Source organism: Lagopus muta, chromosome 1, assembly GCF_023343835.1.
Source record: "Lagopus muta isolate bLagMut1 chromosome 1, bLagMut1 primary, whole genome shotgun sequence".
Classification (NCBI taxonomy): Eukaryota; Metazoa; Chordata; class Aves; order Galliformes; family Phasianidae; genus Lagopus; species Lagopus muta.
Genome location: NC_064433.1, coordinates 63,179,532 through 63,192,298, shown reverse-complemented (window position 1 = coordinate 63,192,298; position 12,767 = coordinate 63,179,532). Strand labels below are relative to the sequence as shown.

At 37.2% G+C, this 12,767-nt stretch overlaps 1 protein-coding gene across 4 annotated transcripts in view; it reads right to left on the bottom strand.

The window, feature by feature from the left end:
* PIK3C2G (phosphatidylinositol-4-phosphate 3-kinase catalytic subunit type 2 gamma) overlaps positions 1-12,767 on the bottom strand; it is a 287,641-nt gene that overhangs the window by 192,579 nt on the left and 82,295 nt on the right. For all 4 annotated transcript variants that reach the window (XM_048955085.1, XM_048955110.1, XM_048955102.1 and 1 more), the window contains 2 exons: positions 9,853-10,608; positions 3,119-3,201 (listed from right to left, as the gene is read on the bottom strand). In XM_048955085.1, coding sequence (XP_048811042.1) covers positions 3,119-3,201; positions 9,853-10,509 — 740 coding nt within the window. In that variant the 5' untranslated portion in view covers positions 10,510-10,608. The remainder of the gene's footprint in view (positions 1-3,118; positions 3,202-9,852; positions 10,609-12,767) is intronic.

Sequence of the window (12,767 nt, the reverse complement as noted above, 5' to 3'; positions counted from 1 at the left end):
AAAATCTTAAGAAGTCTCTCTGTTCCCTCTGCTCCAGGATCCAATCTGAAATCTTCATTACTAAAACCCTGGGTATTTATGTAAATGTATTTAAAGCGCAGTATCTAGTAGAGTCTCTGAGTCCTTCTGATCTTATATACCATTACCTATAAAATAAATTGCCCCTCCTCCTTTCAATTACCAAAGACTTGCAGAAATTAATTTCTCCAGAGGTGCCACTTCCTAATGAACACTAGTCACAGGTATTATGGTTGTCAGCTGAGATTAAACTTGCTTTTTAAGCAAATACACTTTGCAGCTGCAGGTAAGGGTACACATTGTACCAGCTGAAGCTTTACATTTCACTAATTGGCCTGAATATTTTAGTAGCTAAACTCAAACATCCTGTACTAAGCATCTCATGTTCTTTGTTTGTTAGCTTCAGCAGCATTTTGTAGTGACTGAGCTGGCAGCACTTAATACACTTTCTCATTACAGCGTATTTTGAGCTATGATTCTCTCACAGAAAGTTCTTCATTATTATGCCCCCTTGCCTTGGAGCTGCTGCACAATTCTGAACAGTATGAACTGTTCTTTTATGCCATGTATTTCTATAGAATAAGGAAAACAAAAAAAAAATTAAAAAATAAAAAGGAAGAAGACAAAGCCTAGGCTTCCATAATTAATAATCCAGTGTAGCAGCCTATTTCTTATAATGAGAAGTCAGAGGCCATGATGTTTCAGTGGAGTAAGAGGAAATGAGGCTTGACAATACTTTTAGTATGTAAGATAGATTTATACTCATAGTAAAAAGTCATTATATTACAGAAGCTGCTTTGGTGACCTCTGTATGTGATGTCAGTCTATTTCTTTTCTGAGAAACGTACACATAAAGCTTTCCCCTAGCACTGAATTCCCTCTTTTTACCTGTTTCTCCAAGAAGGCCAAGGACTGAATAAGAGAGAAAACTTCACTACTTATTCTCCAGCATCAAACTAATGGGTTATGTAGACCTGCAAAGCATGCATCACCCTCTCAACTTGCTAGCTGGCATTTCAAAGCAAAGCAAACCTCACCTCTTTCCCTACCTGCAGTTGGTCTATTTTTTAAGATAATATGGCATCAGAAATTTGCATTTTATGCCTTTTAGATAAAAACACATTCAGTTCCAGAAAGCGTTTATGGCTATGTATTGTCTTTAATTGATTAAGAGCTTCCTTTGGGTCTGGACTGGAGGGCAAAACATGTTCATCCCAGAATTCCGAAATACTTGATCTTCCAAAGCATAACTGAAGTGCTGTAGAAGTATTGTGTGAAATCCCACGCCACTTTCTGCGCTGTAGGAAATCGACATTTACAGAAACAAGTGATATTTATAGGGATTTGCTATTGCAAAACACAAGTTTTGCAATATTCTCTGCATATTCTCAAAATTTCTCTGTAGTGCAGAGCATATCTTTGAAGACAAAAGGAGCTGAAAAAACTCTGTATTTGCACCACTGAGCACTTGGCTTGTCAGCCTGGCATCTTCTGGAACCAAACACTTAAAGATGTATTCTGAAAGCATTTGTGGATGAACGTTCACTATGGCTATGTCCATAATTGTAAAAGAAACCTGATAAATAGATTTAGAAAACTCTTTTAAAGTTCGTGTATGTACAATGAAATGTTTCGATTATAGAGTACTGTCTGTACAAATATTACCTAGAAGAAAACATGATGAGTTTCTATTTGAGCTACGTGCTGGAGCTGAAAGTTCACACAACAGAGTTTGAATCACTTCTGATTTATAGAACTGACAGCTATTGAGATTCTTTGGGGAATGGAAGTATACTCATCTGCTAAGACAGAAAATATTAGTTATTTGTGAACTGATGAATATTTTTGGTCTTTTTTTTGTTGTGACATTTTCTCCTGAGAATACCTTCTTGTGTGACACAAGAAAGCAAAGACTATTCCTATTCTGCTATTAAAAGAGTACTTGCTAGTGGTGCATGTTAAACAAGGTATTGCAGAACGGGAATGGCTTAATTCTATTCATCTTTTTAACCTTAGAAATAGACTCATTTATTGATGAAAAAAAAAAAAGAAAACTTTTTTAATAATCAGATTGCAAAGTTAAATGTATAATGTTTGGACATAAAATCTAATGCTTGAGAGGAAAGGCTGTCAGGTGGACACAGTCAAGAACAGGGTTCAGACTGAGGAACTGTGGAAAAGAAACATAACCTGAGATACGTGTCAGCTCCCCTATAGCAGGGGAGTTGGAACTAGATGATCTTCAAGGACCCTTCCAACCCAAACCATTCAATGATTCTATGTGATTGAATACGTTTTGAGGCCAACCACCCACTCTATGAACCTAAAATACATCCACTATTAACTTGAGAGCATCATAAGGTACAATTTTTCTTTCTTTTAATAGAAATGGGCTGGTTACCCTTAAATACAATCAATTAATTAAAAACTGATTTTTAAAAAAGCATTATATTTTCCAGCTAATTTTCTGGGGAAAAGAAACCCCAAACATGCATTTGTGCTAACAACTTGATTGTATTATCAGTGAATATCTACAATGGAGAATGAAACTGCACAGATGGTCTGAAAAACATACATTTCTTACTGCTGCTGTTTTTAAACAGTTTCTTATTCTAATAAAGATTAAGTAAAAAAAAAAAAAAGTGCTCTATCCCATTAAGACACACTATTAACTTGTAACTGTAAACAGTAATTAAAAGTATTTTTCTGGCTTGCTAAATTCAGCATTTCATCAAGATATTCTGCTGTCAGTCAGTTGGTTCCTCCAGTACTTCCTCCTGCTTTGACCTGCACAGGCATTAATATTGTTCAAGTAAATGGAAGAAAATAAGACTTATTTCACAAACTATATTCACCGAAAAGTTAAATGTATTTATCAGTGAAAAACATGACAGATAAGTAAGAAAACATGTTTGGAATTAACATTTTTAAATTTTTTATTATTTATTATTTTAATCTTTAAAACAAAATTAGGCGTATTTCTGCATTTAACCAGATATTGAAATTATGGAACTCTTCAGGAGTTCAGGGATAACCCACAGAATCAATATAAATAAGTGAAATGTCACTGCTAACTGAGTAATGTTTTTTTATTACTTACTTCTCCACTGTATTGCAAAAAGAAACTGCATTTTCGTTACTTCCTTGATTTGCCTTAACCAACTGGATAGACCAACTTGTAACCTAAAAACACATAAATTAAAAAAAAAAATGAAATAGATTTCAGTTACTTAGACAGTATTTAGACATAAACAGAGGGAACATGAGACTAAAGTTGCATTTGGTTCCATGAGAACAAAGGTTGGTATCTTATCATCCTACTCTGACTCAGCAGAGCTCCAAGAAAGAACAAATAACACCATTTTGAATGCACTCTTAATGCTCTCAGAGATAAAATGGAAAGTCACAAGTCATCCACTGCCCAGGGTTTAATTTTTTTTCCTTCTTGCAGAAAATAAATATTTCCAAAGCTTCAAAAAATCACCTACTGTCAGAGTACAGATGAATACGTACAAAAAAAAAAAAAAAAAAGTTTATGCTGAAGGAAATTTTAATTCTTATTTTCTCTTTTTTCTGCCCTTTAAAGATTGCTTCAAAATCCATAAGCCTTTCAGGTAGCTCCTCAAGAAAGATAACAGGAATCCAGTGTATCCAGTCTGAACATGAAAAATCACCAGATACGTTCTGAAATTTGTCTAAGCTGCTATTATGGATCAAAGCATTTAGTCCTCTATTTGGTGTATCCCCCATCAGTTAAAATGCTACTTCCAGGAATAGTGTACTATTATATTACACCCGCAAGCCAATTTTACAATTGTACATACAGACATATGGTCTCAACGCTGAACAAAGACACCAAATTTTAATCCCTTTCACAAGAAAAAATAACCAAAGTGGAAATACTTGTTAAAAAATTATTTTCTTATAGAATCATAGAATTGCTCAGGTTGGAAAAGACCTTGAAAATCATCAAGTCCAACCACAACCTAACCAAACTACCCTAACTCTAGCAACCCTTTGCTAAATCATGTCCCTGAGCATCACATCCAAACGGTTTTTAAATATATCCAGGGATGGTGACTCAACCACCTCCGTGGGGAGCTTATTCCAGTGCTCATTTTAAGAATTTACTTATTAGTAAATGACATAAAATGAAATAAAATTATGTAAAGTTATACAATTTTTTTTTTTCCTTCTTCTTCTGGACAAAAGAAGTGCAGTGTTCCTGAAGACTTGCTGGCTGGGTAATTTTAAATGCAGTTCAAAAGATAGGATTAGTATAAAATGAAATATGAGAGATCTGATAGAAGCTGACTAGTGAGGAAACCACAGTGGCAGTGGTTTGGAAGTTATACAAACCCATAATAAATCCTACCAGTCTTGAGAGTCACTGTATCTAATATTTTCATTAACCACAATAGCACAAGCATTAGAAGAATGTTAATGAAATTTAAAGATAATAAAGGGGCATCATTAATAGGAAGGGAAAAAATAAAAAGGAGTATCTGTAGGAAAAAAACAATGGATGAGACAGAGGTTGAAATTACAGAATGAAATTAAATTTAGCAATACAAAGCAGAAGGCCATCATGCTCTGGTATTAAGAAAGGTGCTGAATGGCTGCAGGAGTTCCATCAATTCACTGCTAACCACAACTCTGTTGCTTCACTTTTTCCCTTCTGTGATTAGTTTTCTACCTCAATGGGCATTATTAAAAATTTTTGGTAGAGGCTCAGTATTCAGATGACTTGGCAACTGGAATGGGCTCCCAACATTAGAAAGTTATCAAAACTCAAGCAAACCAAACTCTTGCAGGTGAGCAGCCAATGGATGAAAGCTCTGAAGAGGTAAGGACCACGCCAGCCTTAAGTTGAAAAGAAAGGACAAGCTGAGACTACCATGACAGAAGCACTGAATGGAGAATCCCATGGGAGAGAAGTCTGGAAATGCACTTCTTCCAGAAGCACAAAACTTCCTTCTTTTCTTGAAATTCTGCCATTATAGAGCCCAGGGAAAAAAAATGCATGAAAGAAGAGAGCTAATAAATGGAAAGTTAAGAAAACTGGGCCACAGGTGAGAAAAGATGACATGGACAGGATATTGAATGGGGCTAGATGTATAAAAAGCAAAACAGCAGCTGGGAATTGAGAAAGGAGGAACATTTGGAACATGTTGCCCAGTGACATTGTGAATGCCCCCTCCCTGGAAGCATTTAAGTCCAGGCTGGATGGGGCCTTGAGCAACCTGGTCTAGAGGGAGGTGCTTCTGCCTATAGCAGGGCGTTGGAACTAGATGATCTTAAGGATCCCTTCCTATTCAAACCATTCTATGATTCTATGATCTTGGAATTAACCAAGGAAAGCACCATATCCAGGAAAGGCTGATCAGCCACGAGGATGTGGATCCCCAAGTTCATGGTTTGAAGGATGTGATTAACTACTAAAAAGTAGCAAAAAAGGAGCTTGACAAAGAAGGGATCCTGACCCTCTCCTGCAGGAGATTGAAGTGAGAACAGGATCTCTGAGCTTTTGCTGGCATTTTTTCTGACTGAAATTCTGTGTAGACTAGCAGTAGTCTGCAGAGAGGGAATTACTGTAACATTGCAAACTGACTCAAGCCTGTTCTGGAAGCAGACAGCTATACAGTAGATACAGTTTTGTATTGGGCTAATGAGACAAGGTTTTGGTAGCAGGAGGCTGCAGGAATGGCCTCTGTGAGCAGATCCCATCATTGCCCTGTGTCAGACCACATCCAGCTCCATCTGCTCCAAAAAAAACTTGGCACTGTCACAGAACAGAGCCATAAGCCACACGGGGTGTGCTCTGGGAGAGAAGAGTTAAGGAAGGGAACAACTGTGCAACAGCAGCCGGGAGAGAGGAGTGAGAAACAGAGAAGCAGCCTTTCAAGGACCAAGGAGGGCAAGAGGTGCTCAAGGTGCTGAGCAGCAGCTCCCTGCAGCCCATGGGTACCACACGGAGCAGATCTCCTCGTGCAGATGCTGAGGAAACTGCGGTGCGGCAGAGGATGGGGCCTGAAGGAGCCACAGCCCATGGGTACTCCAGCAGGAACAGCCCCAGGCAGGAGGAGCTGCCTGTGGGAATCCGTTCTGGAGCAGATCTCAAAGGGTGAGCCCATGATCTGAGCACTGCAGCTTGTGGGAAGCCCTCATAGGATCAGATGGGGAAGGATGGCATCCCGTGGGAGGGCCCCCACATGGAAGTGGGGCAAACCAGCCACAAAGAAGTGGCAGAGATGAAGTATTGTGGACTGACTGTAGCCTCCATTCCCTGTTCCCCTGCACTGCTTGGGGGGAGGAAAGTGGCTTTAGTTTGCTTGTAGTTCTCCTTGCTTTAGTCTGTTACTAGTATGCAGTAAATTACATTACTCTCAACATGGAATGTTTTTGCCTATGATGGTAATTGAGTGATGGTAAGTGGTCTCCCTGTTCTTCTCTCAACTCCGTTGTTTCTGTTTTCAGGTGTCCAGAAACTTAAACTTCTTGCCATTGCATATAACGATACATGATCATACTTTTTTTTATGGGTCTCTGATTATCACCATTGCAAAGATCTGCAAGAGTGCATTGAACAAGACAGAACTGGATATAAAAAGAACTGACAACAACAGGGATAAATAACAGTGCATCCCAGGAATCTTCTACCCATCCACAGACTTTTCATGTTGGTTGACTCACGTGAACTGTCCTTCTAAAATACAAATAATATTTGCGTATTCCTCATTTCTGAAGTCTGGATTTGTGGGAAGTGAGCATTGCTAGTTATTCTGAAAAAATTTGATCCTAAACATCTTAAATGAAGTGGAAAAGTCTACTGGATACTTTATAGGTTGCATTGTAGCATTCTTTCTCATGCGGACAAAATAAAATTACTTGTCACAGATGTTACAAAGATCGTTTCTACAGTGTTTTTGAATATCTGACTTGGTGGTGACAAGGCCACAGAAAATTAATATTTGTTTTATTACAAAGGACTTATTTCAAATAGCATGCATTAAACAAAGCCTAGGGCCATACAATTGAATCCAAGAGCTCAGGATCGAAATGACAGTGTAATTTCAGTAATGTGAATATTTCAGCTTGTGCATTTATGACCTATCTCAGTGCTAAGCTGCATGTTTCAACATCCTTTCCCATTTCATTCTATCTGTAGCCCTAGTTCTCAACTCCTGCTGCTCAAATGCATCATTCATATGTCTTGGACTTCACAAATCCCAACTGTGCTCATTCTTTCTTCTGCTGTGGTGTTTCACTTTGCTAGCCATTCTGACAGTCTTATTCAGCATCAGTGCTATTCTTCTGCCCTTGTAATCTTCTCAAAAGACTCCAGCCCCGCAACAATGATTTACCTCTTCCCAGATTTTTTTTTTTGTCCCAAATTTTCTTTCACTTATTTTCTTTCTCTTGCCATCTCAAGGCTCAGTTGCCATTCCCTTGACTTGTCTCGCTTTCTATCCTGATATAGTTGCTTCTCCCTGAAGGAATTTTACCACACTGATTTTTTCTGCTACAAATTCTTTCCTTTTTCCCATTTCTTTTTCTTCTAGCTAAACTGCTCAAACACTTCCCTGACTTAATCAAATCCTCCCACACTTTCAGTTGTAGTTGCCCTTGACTCACTCTTCTCCTCTTCCCTCCTCTATAATTCTCTCTTCCTCCATCAGAAGCATTTGTACCTTTTATTATATTCCTGCTTCCTCTAGCATGTCTTCATCCCATACAACAATTTAATCTCCTGCTTGTTTGAATCCCATTGTTTTCTACTTTACTCCTGAGAAGTCTTGTTCTTTTCATCAAGATATCAGTATGCTTTAGTTTTCCTCTTGTAAGTTAAAAACAAACAAAAAAAATCAAAAAGAATGAACAACAGCCTTTTGTCTCTCCACTTGTTAATCTCCTCTTCTTGTATTAATCACTGAACTTCCTAAATCTGTTGTCTTGGATTAATTTTAAGATTTCCCATCCTCAGATTAATTTCCCTCCAAACACACTCCCTCTCTGGATCTGCATATCTTTACTTCTGTAGTTCTCTCTATTCACAGACAGAGAAACAAGTCAATCAAATGTCTCTTTCCCTTTGCTTTATGATACTGTGATCACTCAGAGATAAAAGCAGAAGATGTACCTAAACTGTCTTTTAATATTCCTGGTGCTGGGGTATCCTGTAGGCTATTTCAGGTTTCCTATAATGATTCAGAATGCTAACAAGGACTAGGGGAAAGGGAAGATTTATCGTTTTCTTTTTCCTTCGCTATGACAGAATTTTGAAAAAAACAAAAATGAATGGATACAACATCAGAGAGAGCCATGGGAATTCTAGAAGACATCATTACTAAAAACAGCAAAGCCACAAACGAAGTTATGAACGCCAGATAGAAGAAGGAAAAATACCCACATATTTGCTTCAGCAAGACAGCTAAAGGCTGAATGTCACAGGCATGATCTTTCACAGCCACAGTAGGTGTATTTATTTAGAATAGAATTATATACACACACGCATAAGCATATGCAGCACATCGTGAATTCAGGACATCGTATATTTCATTTCTCAGAATAAGGCTATATCAGTCAAGTTAGACACAAAAAATCTGGCTTAACAGAAAAACACATTCATCATAATGCAGTGTTGTTTTGAATCTTAGGTTACATATCCAATCAAATCAATTTGTTATCTATTTCAAACACACCTTATTCCACTTTTCTTACTCATCCCTCTGTTGCAGTTTTATAAGCCAAATAATTATAATGGCACAAACCATATTCTGAGCCACTGATGACTTCTAGACCATAATCTAGGTTCTCTTTGATTTAAAATAGCAAATTTCCATTAGAACCAATGGAAATATTTCATTTTATACTAGGTGTAAAACTTGCATTATTATTTTAAAATTATATATATATATAATATATATATATATATTTTTTTTTCAATTAGTAGATTAAAGAAATATGTTGACACTAATTACAAATCAGGTAAAACATGAAGCAGGTGGGACACAGATTATGTCTTTGTAAAATTCTGATTAGCTAGACAGAGTAGGCATCTTCCCTTCAGAAGTTATTTTTTATGGTCTGCTGGGTTCTCTTCTGATATTAGAATCAAAGGAAGAGGATGCCTGAATGTTTTCACGCTCTTAACTAATCATGTACTGATTGTTTGAGGGCATGCCTTCTGTAAATATATGAAAACACTGTGGGAAATTCTGACTGCCAAGAAATCAGAAGTTACATAATTATTGAAAAATACACCTGCTGCTTCCATACATCTCTGTTTTAGGAAGTTGTAAAGAGCAAATAAGAAGTCTCATATTTGCCTTCGGCCAACTGACAAAACTCTACAGAACTAAAAGCTTTCCCTCCCCCCAAAACATAAACATTTTCTTTTTCATCAGGTCTTAAAATAAAGTGCTTCTAATCCACGTCACATAGGTACGACTGCATACACAAAGTGTGAGGACATGGGCAATAAGCATCAAGAACTTTAAACGTGTAATGTGATGGAAAGCACATCAATGACAGCAAAGCAACAAGGTCCTAGACTACAGCAAGTGAGGGTTTGCTCAAATAAAACAGTGTGCATAGAAATGGAAAGAAGCTGCTTACCTTCAGAAGGCCTCAGGCATAATAAGGACCTCCAGTAAGATATCCTTGCCTCCACTTCCAACCCTTGGCTCCATCCCTTCTGGTCACTCAGGTGCATTACTTGCACCTGAGCTCCTCTGGGTTGGCCCTGCCTTTTCACCAGGGGCTCAATCACTGGTTCAAGCCATGACTTAGCATTTCTGCTACAAAACGCTTAATATCAGAAAATGTAAATACCTCTCTGTCATGTCCAGAGCTGTTTGGCCAGGTAGGTCCTATGCTGAATCGTCCGGAAGTATTGGTTAAACAGGCTTCCCCATTTCCACTTTCATCTCTCCTTTGTCCAAATGGATAGTTGTCCACAAAAACAGAATATTGAGTATCTACATTATCAAAAGCTATCTGAAAATTCCAGTATGTATAGCCTCTCTCCACATTTGAATTAAACGCATTTGTGACTGCAGTTGTACTATTCCTTCTGTAGATTTCTCTCTCTTGATTGTATGGGTAAGAATCCACTAGAGAGAAGTTTCCATCATCAGACAGTAAAGACGACTTGAAACCTATCTCTGGTGATGCTGTGCCTTGTTGCCAGTGAGGTACAAAATTTTCAGAGTGAACTTCACCACAAGCAACTGAAGGATGACTACAGAGTTGTTGTTCTGGCACATTCAGACTAAAGATATCTGATGTGAAAAAATGTTCTTCATGATGATGTAAGTGTGATGAACCATAAAAGAAAAATTCATTGTTGATTTCATCAACTATTTGATCAAAGCCTAGATAGACCTTTCCATAAGAACCAGAATGGTATGCCAGGTAAGATGCTTGATCTCCAGCATGTCCTTCAGGAAATTCGTTGCCTGACAAAGGCACCCTTCCAAAATATGCCATTTCTGATTTTTCTCTTCAGTCTTGTTAATCTTCAAGGAAGTCTTACAATAGTTTCAAGGTCAAAAAAGTGATGTTCAGAACTGGAGCTATACAACCCCGCTGCAAGAAAGCATAGAATAAGAGTTAAACAAACAAACAAAAATCTGGTGTAGTGAAAGCCATATTTTGGTCTACTTGGGTAAGAGCTTTCTCCATGAGATGTAAAGATTTTCTTCATCTGGAGCTTGAATGTCCTTTGCCTGATCCTTATTTCCAGGTGCCCTTAAAATTATTCTTATTTATTTCCTGGATTCATGAATAATATCAAAAGAACGTCTAAAACAACTGATCTAAAATACTAATTCTGACAAAAACTAAAGAAAATGTCCACATAATTTCCAGTATTTTACATTTGTATAGCACACATAAGGCAGAAATGCAAAAGAAGAGACTAGGAAAGTTTTATATTAATGACAGTTCCATTCATATACTCTTCATTTTGCATCTCTTAAATTACTTGATATGATATCATTTTTTTATCCTACACAAGTTAAGCAAGTGAAAGAACAAGGACAAAATATAGAAGACTTGGATCTCCAATTTCTATTATAAGCACTACAGCAAAAAAACCTTGTATGTGACACATATAAATAATTATAAATAAATTTCAGCCTTTTGTTAGTTTGTTTTTCACAAAAACATCATCTGAAGATAATATCTCTGTTATTAAATTAATAGGACAGGACATAAGCATCTGCAGTAGTTCACCGTCATTCAAACTTATCAGCAAATTTCCTAATCCTATTTTGTAACGAAATTCAAAAATACCTAGCAACTCAAATCTGATGTATTCCACTTGCTCTTAACAACTTGGCCTGTTGCACTTCTTAGTATAGAAGAAGAAACACAAATGGCATGAAATAGTAATACCACCAAGTACGTAGTTTTGCTGGGTACTTTTATCACACAGACTAAATGGAAAAATCTGATTTAATAATTCAATGAAAATATACATTACCTAGCAGAAAAAAACCTACACTATTGAGATGAAAAGTACACTCACTCAATATTGTTAAAGCTTAACACCACAAATTGTTTTTCCAATATGTCCCCAACATGTATAGTATATTAGCTTTGATAATACTGCCTTGCAATGAAAACTTATACTACAACAGAAGGTATTCATCACTGTTTTATTTATTTTTGTTTTATTTGAAGTCAAACTCTAGGTGACACAGACTTCTATCACCCAGAGTCAGGAATGAGAAGAGAAATGTAAAGTTAAATAGGCTGAAATGACATCTCCACATTAGAGGCCGAATAACTTTTAAGCATTCAACTTAGTAATTCCATGTGCTGTGTATATTGGTAGGCCTTAACTGTGTTGAAGAAAAAAAAGAAAAAAAGATATTTATGATGTTGGCAGGGAACTAAAATGATGCATATCACTTTGAATACCATCATGAACTTCAATTACCAGCTCAGTCCCTGCAAATTTCTCCCATAGTATATCCTGAAGGACACTTGTAGATGAATAAAAGAAACATAAGAAAGAAAAAAATGCATCCATTAAATCAACTGAGATAACTTCTTTTATTCTATTTTTATTATTATTATTATAAAAATTGGAATATTTTAGGAAAAATAAAAGACTGGAGAATCCCTCTCTCCTGCTCTACTTTCCTTAATTAGTGTCCCATGTTTCTCAGGCAGATAAAAAGACACATATCTCACCTCCATCCATCTGTATGCAACTGCTTATCTCCTGCATTCTCCATAGTGCAGGAGAAGTATTGCTTCTCCTCACTTTACTCCTGACAGTATTGCTACCTGACTTTAAAAGCAGGCTGGATAGATACAATGTCAAAGGCTGGAAGGAGAATGTTTTGCATGATTTGTTCCCATGTTGTTCTCACTGGGCTGAGGAGTCCACATGAGAAATGAGACTCTGCACAATGCACGGCAAAGGGAGCAGTCGCATGCAGCACTGTGTATAGCACCACATCTCTTTTACACTGGCACATGATTAAAGTGAAAAATTTAGACTGGCAACTCATCGTGTCGTGCTGTAAATCTCATGTTTTAAGTCTCACCTGCTCAGTTTTTATGGCTGGGCTCTGTACTTAGACCAACTCCTGATCCTTTTCAAAGCAACACCCATGTTCAGGGAAGGGTTTGGCTTTTTGCCAGCCACTATTACTGCATCTGAATTATGTGAAGTGCACTGACAACGCTGAATTTTCAGAAATCACTAACAAAATGAAAATGCATAATGCAAG